This window comes from Mustela nigripes, chromosome 1 (assembly GCF_022355385.1).
Source record: "Mustela nigripes isolate SB6536 chromosome 1, MUSNIG.SB6536, whole genome shotgun sequence".
In the NCBI taxonomy this organism is placed as follows: Eukaryota; Metazoa; Chordata; class Mammalia; order Carnivora; family Mustelidae; genus Mustela; species Mustela nigripes.
In genome coordinates this window covers 181,844-200,429 of record NC_081557.1, presented here as the reverse complement: position 1 = coordinate 200,429, position 18,586 = coordinate 181,844, and the positions used below count along the sequence as shown (strand labels likewise).

The 18,586-nt window shown below is 66.5% G+C and overlaps 2 protein-coding genes across 3 annotated transcripts; one reads left to right on the top strand and one right to left on the bottom strand.

The window, feature by feature from the left end:
- The first annotated feature begins 8 nt into the window (after positions 1-8).
- On the top strand, positions 9-9,032 carry SIGIRR (single Ig and TIR domain containing). Of its 2 annotated transcripts, none has more exons than XM_059397579.1 (10): positions 9-452; positions 4,838-5,000; positions 5,893-6,091; positions 6,516-6,649; positions 6,769-6,909; positions 7,303-7,446; positions 7,679-7,781; positions 7,847-7,997; positions 8,226-8,415; positions 8,708-9,032. In XM_059397579.1, exons 1-10 carry the CDS (start codon positions 24-26, stop codon positions 8,869-8,871), a joined length of 1,818 nt encoding a protein of 605 aa, XP_059253562.1. In that variant the 5' UTR covers positions 9-23; the 3' UTR covers positions 8,872-9,032. The 2 variants fall into 2 exon arrangements, with proteins under 2 accessions (XP_059253562.1, XP_059253558.1); XM_059397575.1 differs by having other exon boundaries at positions 6,769-6,954.
- A 359-nt stretch (positions 9,033-9,391) lies between these two features.
- On the bottom strand, positions 9,392-17,445 carry PKP3 (plakophilin 3). Its single transcript, XM_059397556.1, has 13 exons — positions 17,050-17,445; positions 14,848-14,927; positions 14,090-14,715; positions 13,864-13,987; positions 13,392-13,596; positions 12,943-13,117; positions 12,387-12,504; positions 12,146-12,316; positions 11,886-12,071; positions 11,248-11,401; positions 10,840-11,032; positions 10,677-10,764; positions 9,392-10,404 (listed from the first exon to the last, which is right to left on the bottom strand). Exons 1-13 carry the CDS (start codon positions 17,279-17,281, stop codon positions 10,369-10,371), a joined length of 2,388 nt encoding a protein of 795 aa, XP_059253539.1. The 5' UTR covers positions 17,282-17,445; the 3' UTR covers positions 9,392-10,368.
- Positions 17,446-18,586: the final 1,141 nt, after the last annotated feature.

Below are 18,586 nucleotides of genomic sequence, written 5' to 3'. Positions count from 1 at the left end.
CTAGATGGGAAACCGGAGTCCAGATGGGGAAAGGTCTGGAATGTGGTAGTGTCCTGATCCTCTTTTCAACATTCCTTGGGCTCCCAAGTGAGGGGAGCTTTATTGAGGTCCTGCCCTCCCTGCACTTGGGGTTTGGGGCAGGCGTCAAGGCAGGCTTCCTGGAGGAAGAGCTGGGGAGGAGGGGCAGAACCACCAAAGGTGCCCCTGGGGACAGTGGAAACTGTGAGGAGTCCCTAGGGTCCAAGACTCTCGGGCTGGTCGGGCTGGCTGACCCTGTGCCCCCAGGCTGGGTGGTTGCAGCTCCGAGGCTTCCTGGCGCCTGCGAGCAGGACAGTCTTAAGCGCCAGACTTGGGCGCAAAGGGGGACTCTTGGGTCCGCCCTCCGGCCCTGGCTGCTGGGCGGGGCTGCACCTGCCGCCGCCGGGCTCGTCGCCGCTGCGCACCTGGCCCAGGTGAGACGGCCCGCCCCCGCGGTCGCGCGAGCCCCAGGTCTTGGCAGCAGGTGAGTAGGTCAGACCCACGGGGCTGAGTGGAGGTCGCTGGCTCCCGGGAGCTGGGACTGGGCTTGGAGCTTGGGAGCCAGGGGGCCCCTTGCCCAGTAGAGCCTCTGGGCCGCCGGCGGGTGCGGTCCCGCAGGAAGTGGCTCGGAGTTCGGCCGGCTGCCCCCGTCGCCCGGAAGCCCGAGTTTGTCCGCGTCCCTTGGGCCTGGCGGCGGGGCGGGGGTGGGGGGGGGGGTGGCGGCCAGGGCCAGGTTTTCCCGCTCCGCCCGACGTGGGCAGTGGCTTCCTCTTGACCTTCGCCCAGCGGAGGGAGGAGGAACGCCGAGGCGCGCGGGGACCCTCCCTCTGCCCGGAGCTCGGATCCGGGCCTCCCAGGGCCCCGGGGGTGCACCGTGGACCCGGCTGGGGCCCAGCGCGGCGCTGGTCGCCGGGCGGAGCTACCGTCATGCGCGCGCCCCTGCTCTCCGTGCGCGTTCCCGCCCTCCGTCTGCGTCCCCGACCCGCAGCGCCAGGCCTGCCCACGGGTGCTGCCCCCATGCGCACCCCGACCGGTCATCCACGTCCCCCTTGTGCGCGCCCCAACCCGCCCTCCCCTCTCAGCGCCTTGGCCTCGGAGCTCCCTTCTCGCCACCCGAGTCCCCGCCCTCTGCGCCCGCCCCCGACCAGCCTGCTCGCTGCACCTGCTGGGTGGGGGACTAAGTCTGGTCCTCCGCTCCGAAAGGCGGACAGCGGGAGGTGGGGTGTGTCGTGGAGGAGAACAGAGCCCTTGGGGCCCCAGGGGAGCGGGTCGGAGCCCCTCGCCTGCGGGAGGCACGTCGTGGGCGCATCGCGTCCCAGATGAGCAGGAGATGCTAGAGACCACGGGGTGCGAAGCAGCAAAGCAGAAGACGGAGGGGTGGGCAGTGGGGAGATCGCGTCCCGCCGTGTAAGCGGGGGCGGGGGGCACAGCTCAAGCCAGGACGCACTCGGGAGCTGGCGCTTTCCAGGAACCATGGGCTGTGGAGCAGACTGAGGTGTGGGTGGGGGAGGGGGCTTGGATTCCGAAGGGCGGTTCAGGACAGTGCCTAAGGCCACGTGGGCTTCTTGGCGCTGACCTTGGAGGGTGGGCCTGGAGGTGATTAACAGCAGAAGGGAGTCATGGCTGCAAGCTGGTGACACAGGGGACACACAGAGCGGAGGCCGCCTGGCAGGAACTTGAGAGGGGCTCTTTGCTTCCTGCCTGGGAGCTTCCATGCAGGTCCCTGACGGCTGTGGGAGGTCACCTGGGCGTCAGGGTCCCCGGAGCACCTTGGAGGAGAGCTGGTACTGGTGCTAGTGTACACCCAGGAAGCTGAGGCCCCTGGGGCGAGTGTGCAGTCAGGTCTTCCTGCGGCTCTGTGGGGCCCTGAGCCCAAGACGCACCATCATTCAAGGTCTTGAGGGCCACGGGGGGTGGGGGGGTTGCAGAGCACCACCAGGACGGGGTCGGACTGAGGACACAGGAAAGCTGATATTGAAGAGGGCCCACTGCTGGGCCTCTGAGCCTGGGCAGGTGAGAACAGGGCCAGGGCCTGAAGGGGACCCTTGTGCGATCTCTGTGGGTGGTGATACCAGCCCCACTATTGCTGGGCCTTGAGTCCCAAGTCAGTCTGGGCAGGGAAGTCAGTGGTGACAAAGGGAGAGGCTGGCTGTCCTCTGCCCGGGCTCAGAGCCCAGGAGCCTCTGTGGAGGCCTTTCTCCACCTCCTTATCTGGAAAAGGGGGTGTGTGTGGGGGAGGGGGACTATCCTCTCATCCCAAAACTAAGGTCCATCTGATACCACAGCCCCCTTTTAACTGCTTGCTGTTGGGGACTTTATGGGGGAACTGGATGGGGAGGGGGCCCAAAAGCTCTGCTCAAGGCCCCATTATTGGCAGGAATTTGCGCGGCGCCTCCATAGCCCAGCGGGTCACAGGTCAGACACACTGGCGTGAGGGAGAGTGGCCCACAGGCCCCCACCAGCCCAAGGGGAGCATCGCCAGCCGTGTTCCGGAAGCAGGCCACACTGTCCGCTGGGTCTCCTCATGTGGGCACAACACATCCCCCTGGGCGTCTCCTTGGGAGCACCCCCACCCACATGCCCCTGGGCTCCAGCCCCTCCCAGGCGGGGCCTCGGGAAGTCTGATGCCTGGGTGGGCTGGGGTGGGCCCCAGAGGAAGGAGCCGCTTGACTCAGAGTTACAGGAAGAAGCAAGGCGGGCGGGCGGGGCGAGAGTCACCAACGGCCTGGGGGGTTGGTGGCTGCCTGGGTGGGGTTTGGGTCTAGGAGAGGATGTGACTGCAAAGCCAGGAAGCTACAGGGAAAGTTCTGATTAACACACACACACACACAAAAGACAGGTCCTCTCTGTGCTCGGTGATGTGTCCTGGTGCTGTGGTGTCGCAGACCGGGCTGGGGAGCAAAGAGTTTGCCCCCAAGCACACGTCAATGACCTCAGTGACCGACATCCCCCCCCAGGAGGAGAGACCCGGAACCAGGTGACTTCGCATACTCCCACAGCAGCCCCGCGGCCCGGCGGGAGCCTGGGCACTCATCCTCGGACACCTTTCGAACCCCAGGCCGGTCCTCTGAGGCAGGCCTGGCTGAGGGAGACCCGCAGCGTGTGTGTCCGTCAGAGCAGGGCGGGCATGGTATGTGTGTGTCCGTCAGAGCAGGGGGGCAGGAGGCTGTCCGGAGGCCACGGGCCACGGGCCACCAGCAGCAGGGCCCGGGCTCAGGGACGGTATGTGCTGTGTGGGGTTCGTGCGGATGCTGGTGGCCCCGCACCTGGTGGGAGCTGTTGCCAGGACGTGTGTGTGTGTGTGTGTGTGTGTGGCCGCGGTGCTGGAGGTGGAGGGAGTGTGCATGGAGGCACACACTCCAAGACAGGAGTTTAGCACAATTGTGTGTGGGGAGAGGGTGTGTGTGTGTGGGGTGTGCAAGACAGATGATGTGGGGGCGGGGTGCAGGCGGGGGTCGCCTGTCCCTGGATGTGTCATTGGGCCTTAACTTCCAGGAAGGTTCAAGGTTGCCTTTCCAGGGGTTAGGGCTCTTCTGAGCTTGAAGAGGTGGGAGGGCCGCAGCAGAGGTTTCCCTGGGAGCCGCCCAGCTGAGGGCATGTCCTTCTGGGCGCCCCGGGGTGGGGGATGTGGGCTGCCCAGTGTTCCACAGCCTCCCAGTGGACTGGTTCTCCTGCTTCGAGGACCCTCAAGACTGTGCTGTACCAGGGGGCTTCTGGAAGGAAGCCCCTCACCACTTCCCCAGCTGATGCTCCCCAGTTCCCAAGGAGAGCTCATCCTAGCCAAACCCAGGGCTTCTGGCTGTGGCAAGGCGGGGCCAGGTCGGTGGCCGTGTCAACACGCAGAAGGAATGGCGGGGGGGCTGAGACTGACCCTGCGAAGCCCCGGGGCCTGCAGAGTGGGGAGTACCGCCTGCGGCAGGAGTGGAGTCAGTGCTCCATGAGAACCTGCTGGGACCCTTGGGGGAAACTGGGCACCGGGAGGGGGTGGCCGCAGGGCTCCGGGGGTCCAGGAGGGAGGCTCTCCGTGAAGGCTCTGACGCCGGGGGGTTTGGGCCCCTCCTTCCAGCCACGATCACTGCAGAGCTCTTCATGTCAGGAGGCATGTGTGGCTGCTGCGCAGCTGGACGGGGGGTGGTCTTAGCCCCCACGCAGGACGGAAGAGTCACCTGTGGGTGGGGTGGGGGCTGGCCTTGGAGAGCCAGGCTATGCGGACAAAAGTCTTTGGTTTTGGAAACGACAAAGTGAGGGGATGCCAGGAGGAGGTGGGACCCAGGCGGCCTGTCGGAGCAGAGTCAGTCCAGCCAGGCCCCTGCTGTCCCCTCCTGTCTCCATGACTGCGGCCTGGCTCGTCCTTGGGGGCTGCTGTGTCCACACAGCCACACACACGGGACACGGCTAGGACAGAACCCTACAGTGAGAGTGTGGCTCATTGTTCAGCAGCTCACACTTACCACGTGGGGACGGGCAAGTTTCACAGGCCCCCAACCCCTGCCATGGCCTGGGTGAGCACGGCCCTCCCCATGTCCCTCCTTGTATGTGGCACCACCATCCCAGGGGCTAGGGCTAACACAGCTACCTCCCACCCTCGTGAGGGCTGCCAGGGTGTGCCTCTGCAGTCCCTCCCTGGGCCGTCATGGTGGCCCTGGGACAGGTGCAGTGCCATCCTAGGGCCCCTCCCTGCTGTGCCCGCTCCAGCCCAGGGCGACGTGTTCCAAGTGATGCTGTCCGTGCGGGCGTCCCTAGCATCGGGAGGCCGCTGGTGCAAAGTTACATGTTAACTCATCCTGTTCTTGTTTAACTTCCTCCTTCGGGATGGCAGCAGCCTCTGACCCGTCCTGGTGCCCTGACTGACCGTCCACAAAGACAGAGAGTGAGTCTCGCCAGGCCCCCGGGGGACTCGTCTGCTCATCCAAGGAGCCCCGTGGAACCCGGGGGTGGCACCTGTGCCCAGGCTGCCTTGAGGAGGCCCCGGCCAGACCATGGCAGGTAGACGGGTCAAAGAGGCACAGGCACGGGCCCCGCTTCCCCCTCCTGTCCCTCAGGCTGGTTCCACGCTGTGACGTTGCTGAGGCCCTTGGCTTGGCCTCCAGCCAGGGGTACAAAGGCTTATGCTTGCCCCTCCTCCACAGCCCGAGGTCCTGACCCCACGGTTAGGACAGGCCCAGAGCTCTCTCTGGCCCAAAGCTTCCACACCACGGTTGTGGGGGTCAGCAGAGCTCAGGGACACTGGGAATGGGAGCTGGTGGTAGGGCCCGGGGGCAGGATGGGTACATGTGGGCTGCCAAGAGACCACCCCATCAAGATGGCGGGGGTCTCCTCTCATGTCCCACTAGGACTCTTCACCCTGATTTGAAAATCAGGTCTCAGGGAGCAGGGCGAGCTTGCCCACGACCAGGAGGAGAGGGTCCTGGAGTCCTGTGCCCCCATTCCGGGTGGAAAGTGCTGGCCTGCTCAGCGTTCACACTTGGGGCAGCTCCCCCAGCAGAAGTGGCGGGGTGAGGGGGGCAGCGCCCAGCTGCTCACCCGGGGTGGGCCTTGCAGTAGTGGGCCACAGGGTCACACAGCACGTGTGGGAGCTGGGCTCCTGTCCTGGCCGGGTGAGCAACAGCCAGGTGGGCCCCCGTGGGGCTGAGGGGGTCAGATCTGCTGTGACTCTGGCCCCCACCTTCCAGCGTCCTCTCTGAGGACAGAGCAGCCACATCGAGAGCAGGCAGAATACCCAAGAGCCAGCTGCTCCCGGGGGAAGACAAGCCCTGTCCCCTGTGGGACCTGTGCACAGACATCTTGTTTTTTTTTCCTGGCCCACAGACCACCTGTGGCTGGGGGGAGCCCAGCATTCCAGGCATGGCTAACATCTGGGTCGTCTCTCTGTAGGCATCTGCGACAGGGCCCCTGAGTTCCTATCCCCAACTGGAAACCAGGCCCTGGAGCCTGCCCTGGGCAGTGTCGTGGCTCTGAACTGCACGGCCTGGGTGGTCTCTGGGCCCCACTGTTCCCCGCCCTCAGTCCAGTGGCTGAAAGACAGGCTGCCGCTGGGCAACGGGAGCCATTATGACCTCCATGAAGACTCCTGGTAAGAGATGAAGTCCACGGACAGGTGACCACCCCGGTCACACCCATTGCCACCCGAGCCCTGGTCCATAACCCCCGGACATGGGCAGAGTGCCACTCTAGACACAGACTAAGGGTTAGTGACAGCAGAGACAGGGGACCCCTGCGGACATGCACCTTGTAGACAGCCCAGGACCATGCGTACCAGCACAATCCTACAGCCTGAATTAGGCATTGACCCCCAAAATCCAGACCCAGGATCTGGGTGGCTATCCTCAGAGCCACACCCCCACCATGTTCTGGCCACTTCTCTTAGCTAGCGGGGCAAGGACTACTGGGGAAGCCCATGTTTGCAGCCTCTGTGGTTAAGTCTGACAGGTGGGGCCCAGGGGCATCCAGTGATGCTCTCAGGCCCCAGGTGAGAGGGCTGGGTCTGATCTCCCCAGGGTCAAGGACAACTTTTCAGAGGTACTTGTGTCCAGTATTCTGGGGGTCAAACTGACCCGTGCTGAGGACTATGGGGCCTTTACCTGCTCCATCCGCAACGTCAGTTCCTCCCCCTTCACCCTTCGGAGAGCTGGTGAGTGGGGTACACTGGGCAGAAGGTAGAAGGGAAGCCCAGGGGGTCTGGGGAGCCTTGAGGCTGGGAAGACACTGGCTGGGGGTGGCACTCGTTCAGGCTTGTGGCTCTGTCCCCAGGCCCAGCAGGCCACGTGGCCGCGGTGCTGGCCTCACTCCTGGTCCTGCTGGTCTTGCTCCTGGCGGCCCTGCTCTACGTTAAGTGTCGACTCAGTGTGCTGCTCTGGTACCAGGACGCCTACGGGGAGGTGGAGATGAACGGTGCGCGGCCAGACGGGCAAGGAGGGAGCAGGAGCTCAGATCTGGGTGGGCGGGCTGCCCCGGGGCAAGTGAGGGGTGGGTGCGGGTCTGCAGGTCGCAGCGGGGAGGCGGCGGCCCTCCGCAGGCTCTGCCGAGCACACAGCCCAGCACACAGCCGGGGAGAGGGGCGAGGGGAGCAGAAGAGGGCCGGGCGGCCCAAGTCCAGCGCTGGACAGACGGTCTAGGCGCGGCCCGGGGGCGGGTTGCGGGCGCGTGTGCCGGATCTGCGGGGTGCGGCTGCGGCGGGAGGGCCTGGTCCCCGCACGCGCGTGGGGAGAGCTTAGAAGACGCCGGAGGGTGGGGGCGGTGGGCCCGGGCCTCGAAAGCCGAGCACTGACCCGCCGCCGTCCGCAGACGGGAAGCTCTACGACGCCTACGTCTCCTACAGCGACAGCCCCGAGGACCGGAAATTCGTGAACTTCATCCTGAAGCCGCAGCTCGAGCGCCGGCGGGGCTACAAGCTCTTCCTGGACGACCGCGACCTCCTGCCGCGCGCGGGTACCGTGGGCCCCGCCCCGCCCCTTTCTGGGGCCGAGCCCGCCCCCCCCCCCCGGCCCCGCCCCGTCTCGAGCCCGGGCCCCACCCTCCTAGGGCCCCGCCACGCCCCTCTCTGGGACCGACCCCGCCCCCCTTAGCAGGCCCCGCCCCGCCTCGAGCCCTGGCCCCTCCCTCCCCCATAGCCCCGCCCCCTAACCCCGCCCCGGCCCCGCCGACGCCCGGTTCCCCCCAGAGCCCTCCGCCGACCTCCTGGTGAACCTGAGCCGCTGCCGGCGCCTCATCGTGGTGCTGTCGGACGCCTTCCTCGGCCAGGCCTGGTGCAGCCACAGCTTCCGGTGGGTCCCGCGCCGGGCTGGGTGGGCCCCGGGCCGCGACCCCCCTGACGGCCCCGCCCCCGCAGGGAGGGCCTGTGCCGGCTGCTGGAGCTCACACGCAGACCCATCTTCATCACCTTCGAGGGCCAGAGGCGCGACCCCGCGCACCCCGCGCTCCGCCTGCTGCGCCAGCATCGCCACCTGGTGACCCTGCTGCTCTGGAGGCCCGGCTCCGTGGTGAGGAGAGGGCGCGGGCAGGGGCCCGGCGTAGGGCCGGGCGGTCCCGGGCTCCGGAGGGGGCCCCTCCGCGGGCCGCTGTATGGTCTGGGGGTTTGGGACCGGGACCGTGTGGGGGAGGGCCCTGCGGCCTGCTGCCCAGAAGAGGGGCCTCCTTTGAGACGGGAGCGCTCCTTCCAGGGGTGCTCTCTGGGGTGGCCAGGCTAACGGCCCCGTGCTGGCCCCCAGGCGCCGTCTTCAGACTTCTGGAAAGAGCTGCAGCTGGCGCTGCCGCGGAAGGTGCGGTACAGAGCCGCGGAGGGAGACCCCCAGACACGGCTGCAGGACGACAAAGACCCCATGCTCATCGCACAAGGCCGCGTCCGGGAGCGTGGGACCCTGAGTCTGGAGCAGGACCCCGACCCCGAGGGAGACCTGGGTAGGCTCCCCTGGCTCCACCCCTGAGCCGGAGAAGCTTGGCCTGGGCTGGGGTGGGGGTGGTCCACAGGGCTGAGGAGCCCAGAAAGGGGTCTGGCTGCAGGCCATAGTGGGCTTGAGCCCCCAGCACACTCCCACTGCCTCTTTTCTGGGGGCACTTGGGCCTGGGGCCTGCCTGGGAACCTCCAGGACCTCAAATGCCACCGTGGCAGGAGGGTGAGCAGGGAGGGACCCCCATGCATGGGCCAGGCTGTGGGCAGCCCAGGGGGAGGCCTGATGGTACCCTCTCCCAGGTGTCCGGGGGCCCGTCTTTGGGGAGCCGTTAGCTCCACCACATGCCAGTGGGGTCTCGCTGGGAGAGGGCCGGGCGAGTGAAGTGGATGTCTCAGACCTCGGCTCCCGCAACTACAGCGCCCGCACGGACTTCTACTGCCTGGTGTCCGAGGATGACGTGTAGCCCCCGCCTGCCCAAACAGCAAGTGCTCCGAGGACCGCTGGGTGCGGGGTGGTCTGGGATCTTTCACCTCTTAGCAGGACGACCAGCCCCCAGACCCTCAGGCAAGGGAGCTGCCCCAGTGTGCCTCCTTGTGCCAGAAAATAAAGTCCTTTTAGATCCAGCCTGGGCCTCAGCCTCTCCTCTCCTCTCCTGGGGCCGGAAGGGGGTCTGCAGCCCCTGGGCGGGGCTCCCTCACTTCCGTCTTGCCTGTCAGTGGCCCTCGGCTCCTCAACTCTGTCACAGATCCGGCTGTCCCGCCGTCAGCCTCCCTCCTGAGCCAGCTCAGAGACGTCTCCTGTAGTACCCTCTTTGGTCTGTCTGCTTGGGGGCACGACTGTCCACTACCCTATTCTGATCCAGTCAGGTTCTGGGGGAGGGGGCAGGCCCTCAGGTTCTGAGCTTTCTTTTTTCTTTTAAGATTTTAAAATTTATTTCACACAGAGAGAGATCACAAGTAGGCAGAGAGTCAGGCAGAGAGAGGAGGAAGCAAGCTCCCCGCTGAGCAGAGAGCCCGATGCGGGGGCTCGATCCCAGGACCCTGAGATCATGACCTGAGCCGAAGGCAGAGGCTTTAACCCACTGAGCCACCCAGGCGCCCCCAGGTTCTGAGCTTTAAGGAAGAAGTCTTTTGTTATAAAAATAGAGTGGGCCTGGTTTGGTGATGTGGGAATCCCAGGACTCCGTTGGACAGGCCAGTCCCCGGCCAGGAGCCCCCAGGCCGAGCGAGGCAGGGTGTTGGGTGCGTGTGCCACAAGAGGACAGCCCAGCAGGTGGCACCGGAGCCAGGAAAGCTCGCAGCTCTCCCAGTAGTGCTCACTCCTCCGCACAAGGTCCCCAGCTCTGCTGTGTCTGGGCCTCAGCCGGCATCAGAGCTGACTCTGCCGTCTGTCCTGTTCCCTCCACTCTCGCCAGCTCTCCCCAAGGGTCACTCTCTCTTCCTCGTCCTGGGCCTCCTGACCTGGAGAAGCCTCTGGGTGTGCTCAGGGCGGGAGCTCCCTCAAGGCCAGGCATGGGGCCAGGCATGGTCGTGCTCGGGGACACTGGGTTGTATCACTGGGTCGGGCCCCCAGGTTGGGCTGAAGAAAATCGCAGGGCTGTGTTCATGACCACGTTTATTCCCAGCACTGGCCGTTCCCACCTTTGCCCATGTGACCTGGTCACCACCCCCACCCCACGCACCAGAGCAACCTCAAGCCCTGTCCTCCCCCCTGCCCTGTAGAAGCCAAGTCCCTGCCACCAGCACCCGTCCCCTCCCTGGTGCCCCAGGTCCTTTAAGGGCTCACACAGAGCTCCAGCGAGAGGCCCCAGGCCATCAGCCTTCTGGCACACGCAGGGCTCCAGAGAGAGGCCCCAGGCCATCGGCCTTCTCCAGTGGCCTGGCCAGTGAGCAGCACAGAGCAGAGCCTGTCCCTTGGAGGCTGGGCCACGTCGCATCTTCCTCCTCCAGGAAGGCCTCACCTATGGGCCCAGGAAGTCCTCCTTTCGATAACCCTTCTGCAGTGGAGAGGGGGCCCAGAGTTAGGGTGCCTGCCTTCTGAGCCCTGCTCTCCCTAGGCCCCCACCCTTCCTGGTCCGGGCCTGGACCCCCTCTGGGTCTCTGGTCTCCGATCTCGGGTTTCCCTCTTCCTGAGTCTCCTGCCCCGCGGGAGTTCCCGGGTCTGCCTCGCTCCCACTGTCCCCACACTCTCCGCCCACCCTGCCGCCTCCACGTCCTACACCCAGGTCAAAGCCGGTAGCCCTGCCTGCCCCAGGTCGCCAGAACATACCGCCCGGAAGTCTCGGTGGAGCTTGTGGTGCTGCCAGAGGTTGGCCAAGAGACTGGAGGCTGCCCGAGAGGACTTCTCACTGTCCGGGCTGGGAGGGCAGCAGGAGTCAGCAGGGAGACTCGTGGGGCCATGGGGAGGGGTGCGGGGCTGGGGAGGGGCTCACCCGTCCCGCTTCTTCTTGATGAAGACCAGCTTTCGGAGCCCGTCAAAGTAGAGCAAGTCTCGGGCGGCGATGGGACTGGCCACCACCAGGTTGTTGAGCACAGCGATGATGTTGACCAGCACGTCGGCTGGGGGACACTTCTCACCCACGCTGCCAGGAAGCTTCTCAATCAGGTGACTCACCACCTTGGTGGCTGCCGGGAGGCCAGGAGGTCAGGGGGAGATGGGAAGCCAGCCTCCACCTCCACTCCCAGCAACCTGCGCACCTCCGGTCCCCCCAGCCCTGTCCATGCCCCCAGCTCCAGCTGCCAGAGGCCAGCCCAAATGGAGAGCAGAAGAGAAAATCCGGGTGTGAGCCCAGCGAGGCAGGGTGAGGACGGAACCCAGGCTTTGGGATGGCCCAACTCACACATCTCATCCTTGTTTCTGGCGTTCCGAGACAGGTTTCGAATGAGGCCAGTCAGCGAGCGCAGCTGGTGGTGGTCAGCGGTCCGAACCCGGTCCAGCAGCGGGTTCAGGATACGCTCCTGCTCCAGGGCCAGGCGGCTCAGCACGCCCGCCCACTGCGGGGTGGGGGGTGTGGGGGGCGGGAGGAGCTGGTGAGAGCGGGCGGAGCCCCAGCCCCGAGGCCTGAACTCCCAGTTGGTTCTTCTCTGTGTCCCTCTCTGTCCCCAGCCGACCTGGGAGACTCTGAGGTGGGACCGGCCCCACACTGTGTCTCTCCTGAGAGGTCTTCCTGTTTCTGCTTTCAACCCCAGCCAGGAGCCTCACCAGCTATGCCTTGGGTCAGCCCCTCCTAGGCTCAAACCTCTCCTTAAATCCTCAGGGACCTCCGGAGCCTGCCGGGCCGGGGATGCTGGCCTCACACCCCTTGCTACCCCTCAGGGGTCCCTCTGCAGCATGTCCGGCCGGTCCCTCCGATGTCGACTCCTCCGCAGGTTTGGGTTCCTCTGCCGTCCCGCCCCAACAGAATCCACGCCAGCCCTCCCCTGTGTGCCCCTGTTCTCCCCACGCGTCCCTTGTGAGAGGCTGGGCCCGGAGCCTCACCCTGCGGTCGCCCGCCGTGATGTTCTGCAAGGCCCCGGCGGCCGCCTCGGTTGTGTGTGGGTTGAGCTCACAGCGCTGCAGCAGCCGATTGTACAGCCCCACGATCTGGGGGCTCCACAGCCACTCAAGACCCTTGGGGTCCTTGGACACCTCGGCGAAGGTGAGCGCGTCGGCCGTGAGGGGCAGCTGGAGAGAGGCGGGGAGGGTCAGCCGGGCTCAGGCCAGGGCCCTCCACCCCGGCTGCCCAGGCCTGCGCCCACCTCTCGGAGCCGCCGGCTCTGGGGTGTGAAGCAGCCCACGACCTCGCCGGGTGGTGCCCCAGCCGTGTCCCTACGGCCCCGGCCCTCGAGCCGCTGCAGGGCGGATGGCGGCATCTCGTCATACAGGCGGTAGGACAGGTTCCTCAGCACGCACACGGCGTTCTCCACGCTCTGCAGATGGCAGGCCGTGGTCAGAATGGGCTAGAAACCCCCAGGCCCCGAGGTGATGGCCGCCTCTCACCTTGTCCTCGCACTTGCCCACGTCCAGGGCGTGGTTGGTGTAGGTGACCAGGGCGTCCACCAGCCCGTGGCATTCACGCATCTTCTGGCGAGTGGCCTGGGACGCTGAGCTGAGGTTCCTGTGGGCGGAGGCAGATCCGAGATCCCCAGTGGGAACCAAACCCCAGGGGGGAGCCCCTGAGCCCCAGCCCACCTCCTTCCCCCGAGCTGGGCCCCGCTGCTTAGCATCTGTTCGGCCCTCCAAGCATCCAGATGGGGGTTATGAGTGTCTGATGAAGTCCCCGATTTGATGAAATCTGAGCCTGCCCCCGCCCCCCCCCCCCCCCCCCCCCCAGGGCCTGGGACATTGGACATCTCGGCCATACCCAGGTTCTGGTCTCGCTTCTGCATGGGCGGCAGTGCCTCGCCCGCCAGCCCTCCTCACATCTGCCTTGCCACTGGCCCTCAGGGTCAAAGGCCCCTTCCCCAGGCCTCCCCTGCCCCCTTACAGGCACTCAGCTCTCTCCCCATGCCCACCCTCTTGGCCTCTCCCAGCTGACTGCCCCCTTCCCGCACACCTGAGGAACCCTGTGGCGTTATAGAAGATTTCAGCCTCAGAGGCGTTCTGTTGGATGAGGGGTGGTCCCCCGGCCCCTGATAGGGGGCTCAGCACCAGGTCCGTGAGCTGCTCCAGTGTGTCTCGGGCCAGCCGGTCCTTCAGATGGTCACTGGAGGACAGGTTCCACAGGATCCCTGGGGCAGGTGGGGCCGTCGCTGTGGTCAGCGACAGCCTGCCGGTTCCCTCCTGCCCGCCAGGGAGGCATCTGGGGCCTCACCCAAGAGCTGCGCTAGAGGGCCTGCGTGTGAGCTGCAGGTCTCAGGGCAGGACACAGAGGACAGGACAAGGCTCAGGGACCAGGGGTTTGGAGGCTAACCGCAGAGGTGTGCACCAGGACAGACATGGGGCGGGGGGGAGTGGAGGGGACAGGCAGAGGGACAGCAGGCGGGGGAGGTGGCGCGGGGACACCTGTGACGTTCTTGCGCAGCTCGTCGTCTTGCTCCCGCAGCGTGCGCAGCAGCTCGAAGATGCCATTCTCCTCCACCAGCGCCAGCTTGTTGTCGGCGTTGTCGTAGATGAGGTTGCGCATGGCGCCGGTGGCGTGGCGCTGCACCTCCTGGTTGGCGTGGTTGAACAGCTTCACCAGCCTGGGCACCGCCTGAAGGCTGCGGGCCTGCGCACGGGCAGGCGGGTGTCAGCACACGAGTGCGCGTGGCTCAGTGCGCGTGCACGCGTGCGGCTGTGCGGGTGGCGCGCGGGTGCGCACAGATGCGCGTGCACAGCCACGCAGGGCCGGGCGGAGGTGTGTGGATCGCCGGCACCTCCCCCTTCGCTGCGGGGGCGGCTCTGCGGGGCCGGGGTCGCCCGTGGGCCGGCCCGCGGGCGCGGAGGCAGCGGGAAGGGGCACCGGCGGGGGCGCTCGCGGACCACGGCCGCTCACCTGCTTCTTGGCCGCCGCGTCGCTGTAGCACTTGTGCTGGATGTAGGCGGCTCCCAGCACCTGCAGGTTGGGGTCTGAGGCCATGAGGTACTTGACGGCGGAGGGCAGGTCGATGTCGTCAAAGCTGCAAGGACAGGGGTCGGGGTCAGCGTGACCCCGGGGACGGGCCAGGGGCGCCGCAGGAGCACCCTCCCCCGGACAGACGCCGCCCCCGTCCCCCGCTCACCCGCTGCTGAGCCTCTGCAGCGTGCGGCGGCCGCCGAAGCCATCCAGCCCGCGCACGTCCGGCAAGTGGCTGGCGTCGGCCAGGCTCAGGCTGAGGCTGCGCACAGACGGCGCTCGGGCCATGGGCTCCAGGCCACCCCCCGGTGCCGGCCCCGCCCCGAGGCGGCCGCGGTGGCTGCTCTGGAATCGCTGCAGGGTCCGCATGGCCGGAGCTCGAATGGTCCGGCTGGGCGGCCCCTCGGAGGCCTCTGGCCAGTCCAGGCCTCCCACCTGGCCAGAGCTGGCCTGGCGCTCGTAGGCGAAGGCCCTGTAGGCGGAGGCCGCTGGGGGCTCCAGCTGCTCCGACACGACGCTGTAGCGGTCATCCAGGCCCGCAGCCCCTAGCCTCAGCGAGCGCAGGGACAAGGTGTCGTAGTCCACACGCCCCCCCACCCCAGCCCGCTCGTGGAAGGACAGGGGCCGGGCAGGCACCGGTGCAGCGGGCTGGGCTCCCCCGTACCCTGCAAGCCCGAAGGTGCTGCCCCCATTGTGGGCAGAGCTCAGCCTCCGACTAGAGCTCAGGTCCACGGCTGAGCGAGAAGACCAGGAGGCAGGGCTGTAGGAGGGCTTGGCAATGGGCCGGAAGGTCTGCAGGGCAGGGAGGAGAGCAGTGAGGGGGTGTCGGGGGCTCCCGGGCCCCTCTCCCTAACCCTGGGGCTTCCAGCTTCCCCCCAGCCTTCCCCACGAGCCTCTCCAGGGGATGAAGAGAGTGTCACTCACAGAGGTGCTGTCTCCACTGAGGCCCTGGGAGCGGGAACTGAAGCCGGCCTGCAGGGCGTGGTAGTGACCGCGCGGGGTGCCTGGGGACAGGGACAGTGGTCGCCTGGCTGGGTCAGATGGCTCATGGGTCTCCGGTTGGACCTCTCCCACAGCCTCCTGCCCCTCTAGCTATGCTGCGGACAGGCACACTCACCCCCCTGACCTCCTGGTCACCTGGGAAGTATGCCAGGGACTCCATCAGTTTACAGTCCCTGCTGGGGCACACGCCCGGCCCCCTCCTCCAGGAAGCAACACTGACCTCCTGGGAGCCTGTCCTGTGCTGTGGTCACACAGGAGTGCTGCTTGCTTGCCAAGGACACAGTCCCCTGGCCCACCTGGAAGAGCCACACCTGCCCCGTCCAGCCACACAGAAAAGGGAGGGTGCTGACGCCGGCCTGGCTCGGTGGTGAGTGGACAGACAGGTGGGTGGGTGGAGAGAAGGGGGGGAGGAGGGCGGTGGCAGGACAGATGGACAGCTGCTTGGACGGACAACAGTTGGGGGGAAGTCAGAGGGAGACAAAGCAGGGGAATGGACAGGTAGGTGGGCTCCACGTTCTCTGCGTGGGGATCAGCCTCTGCTAAGGTCCCTGCTGGGGTCACGGCTTGGGGGAGAAGAGTCATATGTCCCCAGAGGGCCTGGGCAGGTGACCGGCTGAAAGGACTCATCGTGTGGAGAAGGGAGGAGGCCTGCTTTCCCCCAGGCTCTGCGACCTGGACAGTCTGGGGGCCCCCCTCCCAGCACACTCCCCAGACCCACCCTGGTTAATGAGGCTTCTGGGCAGGGGCTATTAACCCTTTGACGCTAGTGAGGCCCAGCCTGGGGGACACACCTCCAGCCTGGGGACCTTATTCCCACCCCCAAATTATACTCCTTCCCCTAATAGGCAGGGTAGCCAGGGTGGTAATTAACCCCTCCCCGCTCCCTCCTCCACCCTGTGACCCCCGGACACCCAACTACTCAGCCACCAGCAAGGCTGAGGCCCAGGCAGGGGAGGACTCAGGAACCCAGGCTGCTCTGGCTGACCCTTTCCGCACCCCCCGCCCCCCGCCCCACCGCAGTGGCCAGCATCCCAAGACCCGTCCTGGAAAGGGTCCTCTAAAGGTCGAGTGAGCCCTGTGGGGACTGGCGTGTCCTGACATCCTGGGACATTCCTCTTACTCCCTGACCCTGATCCCGATGCTGCAGTCTGGCAAGGGAGAAGATGGTGTTCCTGGAACAAGTGCCCTGACTCACCGGGTGAGAGACCCTTTAACGCACACGCACGCACAGACACACGCGCGTCCACGCGTGCACACACAGGCGCACGCACACCCACACCCGCGTGCAAGCACGGGCACACACACCCACGCGTGCACACACACGTCCACACCCGCGTGCACGCACAAGCACACACACGTCCACACCCGCGTGCACACACAGGCACACGCACACCCACACCCAAGTGCACGCACACGCTGGGGTCTGCCCAGCACCGAGGGCAGGCTACCCCGCTCGTTCTTCTCAGGAAGTGTAAGTGGGTCAGGCCCCCGGGGCTGTCCCCTACAATTCCGCGGGGAGACCCTGGTCCAGACAGGCGGCTGGCTCTGGTCCAGGTTTCCCAGACCCGCCCCCTCACGTTTCTGTCTGCTCGTTCCCTTGGGGCCCTGCAGGGGGGTGGGGGTGGGGTGTGGAGGGACGCTGGAGCCTGGATGTCTGTCTGTGTCTCAGTGTGTGTCTCAGTGTGTTTGTGTCCCTGTGGGGCTGACGCCTGTGTCTGTGCATCTGAGACTGGGTGGGAGCCTGTGTTACGTGGGACCGGCGGCGGGCGTGTTCCGGGTGTGCTGACGGAGATCGGCCCGGCCCAGCCCGCCATGTGCCCATCCCGCCATGTGCCCATGGCGCTCCGGGCCGCGGGGGCAGGTGCGGTCGAGCCCAAGCCAGTCTTGGCCCAGAGGACCCCAGGGTCCCCACTGGGTGGTGGGAGGCCACACCCATGGCTTCTCCCACACCTGGTGGGGCAGGGCGAGTGACTCAGTGCGAGGCCTCGGTGAGTCAGGGCGCTGAACCTCAGCGCCAGCCCTACCACGGCCTCTGGCCCTCGAACCACCACACCCACCGAGGCCACCTCTATCCACAGCCGCCCTTCCCACTGCCCGGCGCCCACCCCGCAGGCGTCCGCTTACCTCGGGCTGCCTCTGTGGCCCCCTCGGGCTCAGCTGCCCCGTTGTGCCGAGCCTGCTGGCCTAGCTGCAGGAGGCGGGCGCGGACCTGCTCCTGGACGCGGGCCACCCGCAGCCGCTCCGCATCTGGCCCCTCTGCGCCCCGGCGGTCCAGCTGCAGGTCAGAGGGCAGTGCCAGGGAGCACACGCCGGCCTCAGGCTGCAGGGCCGACAGCAGGAAGTTACCGTCCTGCATGGCGGCAGATGCCCTGGCTGGGTCTGTGCCTGGCCTGGGCCGCTGGGGCCTCTCTGGCCTGAACTGTCTTCACCGTCCTGTTCCTGAAGTCCCCTCCCCACTGGCCTCGCCCAGAGCCGGCCTGGAGACAGACGCTGGCCCTGCCCTGAGCTCGGCTGGGGGCGGGGACATCTGGGCCAGGTAAGAGGGAGGGGCCACCACCTGCTTAAGGTGGAATTTGGGCGGAAGAACAGGCCTGCCTGGCCTGTTTATTCCTTCCCCACACCCCAGGACAGAGCAGCAGGGATCTGGGCCCCTCTTAATTCCCAGCTTTGGTTCCCAAGTGTCAGTGGGCCCTCCTGTCCTGAGTGTTGTCTGGGAGGGGCCAGGGTAGCCCGCTGGGGAGCCTGTGGCCGGCCACCTCCAGGGGTCTGCAGGGGAGGGGTTTCCTCTCCCTGGGTGACTTGGGGCTCCAGGTAGCCCCTCGACCCAGGCAGCCAACCCTGAACTAGGCAGGGGTCAGCGCAAGAGTGAGGGTTGCGGACAAAGGGCTTGGTGGAGTTTTAGGGTAGAAGAGGGCCTTATGGGCCTTGATCGTTGGTGCCCAAGAGACTGCAGAAGCAAATGGATAGACTGGCCTACCCCCTAAGCCCATGACTCTACTGATCTCCTTCCTATAGACCCCAGAAGTTGCCCCATCCCCACTACTTCTGCAGAGGCCTCCAAAGGGCTGGGCCTCTCTGGCCACCCCAGCCCATGGGGTAGAAGGCTGTGCCCTCCACGTGAGTCAGAACTCAGCTCAGCAGAGCTCTGACAAGGCCGAGTAGGCAGGATTGCTGCAGGGCACTGAGTCAGGGGCCCTCCTGCCCAGGCTGGGGTGTAGGAGCTGGGTGTGTGTCAGGAGAGCAAGAACCCAGGAGTCTGACAGAACAGCGATGAGGAGGGGTCGGCAGGAGGGGTGGGGAGTGGGGCCCGGGCTCATCAGGGCTCTCCCCCAGAAGGGTTCCCCGGGGTGCTCCCATCCAGTGGGACCAGCATGCTGCAAGGCCTCCTGAGTGGGCCTGGAGCGAATCCAGGAGAGGCCCTTGGTGGACGGAGCAGGGCTGGATGGTTGGGGGCTGAGGGGCCTCAGGTACGTACTGGGTGCCCGCCTGAGAAGCCCACTGCGGGGTCCACCCGAGCAGCCTCCTCTCTCCCAGCGGAGGCCCTTACCCGTCCCCTGAAGACGTTTGCCTTAATCGGTGACCAGTCATTTCAGGGGATGTGGCCCCAGGTGGGGATGGTGGGGGCGGTGAGGAGGGGGTTCTGGGTCAGGAGGCAGGTCTG

What these genes read in the sequence shown, in the direction of transcription:
- SIGIRR (XM_059397575.1), top strand. Translation starts at nt 24, where the DNA reads ATGGGGAAAGGTCTGGAATGTGGTAGTGTCCTGATCCTCTTTTCAACA. An exon ending in GAGGCCCCGGCCAGACCATG is followed by an intron (nt 5,001 to 5,892) that starts GCAGGTAGACGG and finishes GTCTCTCTGTAG; the next exon opens with GCATCTGCGACAGGGCCCCT. An exon ending in CGACCCCGAGGGAGACCTGG is followed by an intron (nt 8,416 to 8,707) that starts GTAGGCTCCCCT and finishes ACCCTCTCCCAG; the next exon opens with GTGTCCGGGGGCCCGTCTTT.
- PKP3 (XM_059397556.1), bottom strand. Translation starts at nt 17,281, where the DNA reads ATGCAGGACGGTAACTTCCTGCTGTCGGCCCTGCAGCCTGAGGCCGGC. An exon ending in GCTGCGCAAGAACGTCACAG is followed by an intron (nt 13,118 to 13,391) that starts GTGTCCCCGCGC and finishes CACCTGCCCCAG; the next exon opens with GGATCCTGTGGAACCTGTCC. An exon ending in TGGGCAAGTGCGAGGACAAG is followed by an intron (nt 12,317 to 12,386) that starts GTGAGAGGCGGC and finishes TGCCATCTGCAG; the next exon opens with AGCGTGGAGAACGCCGTGTG.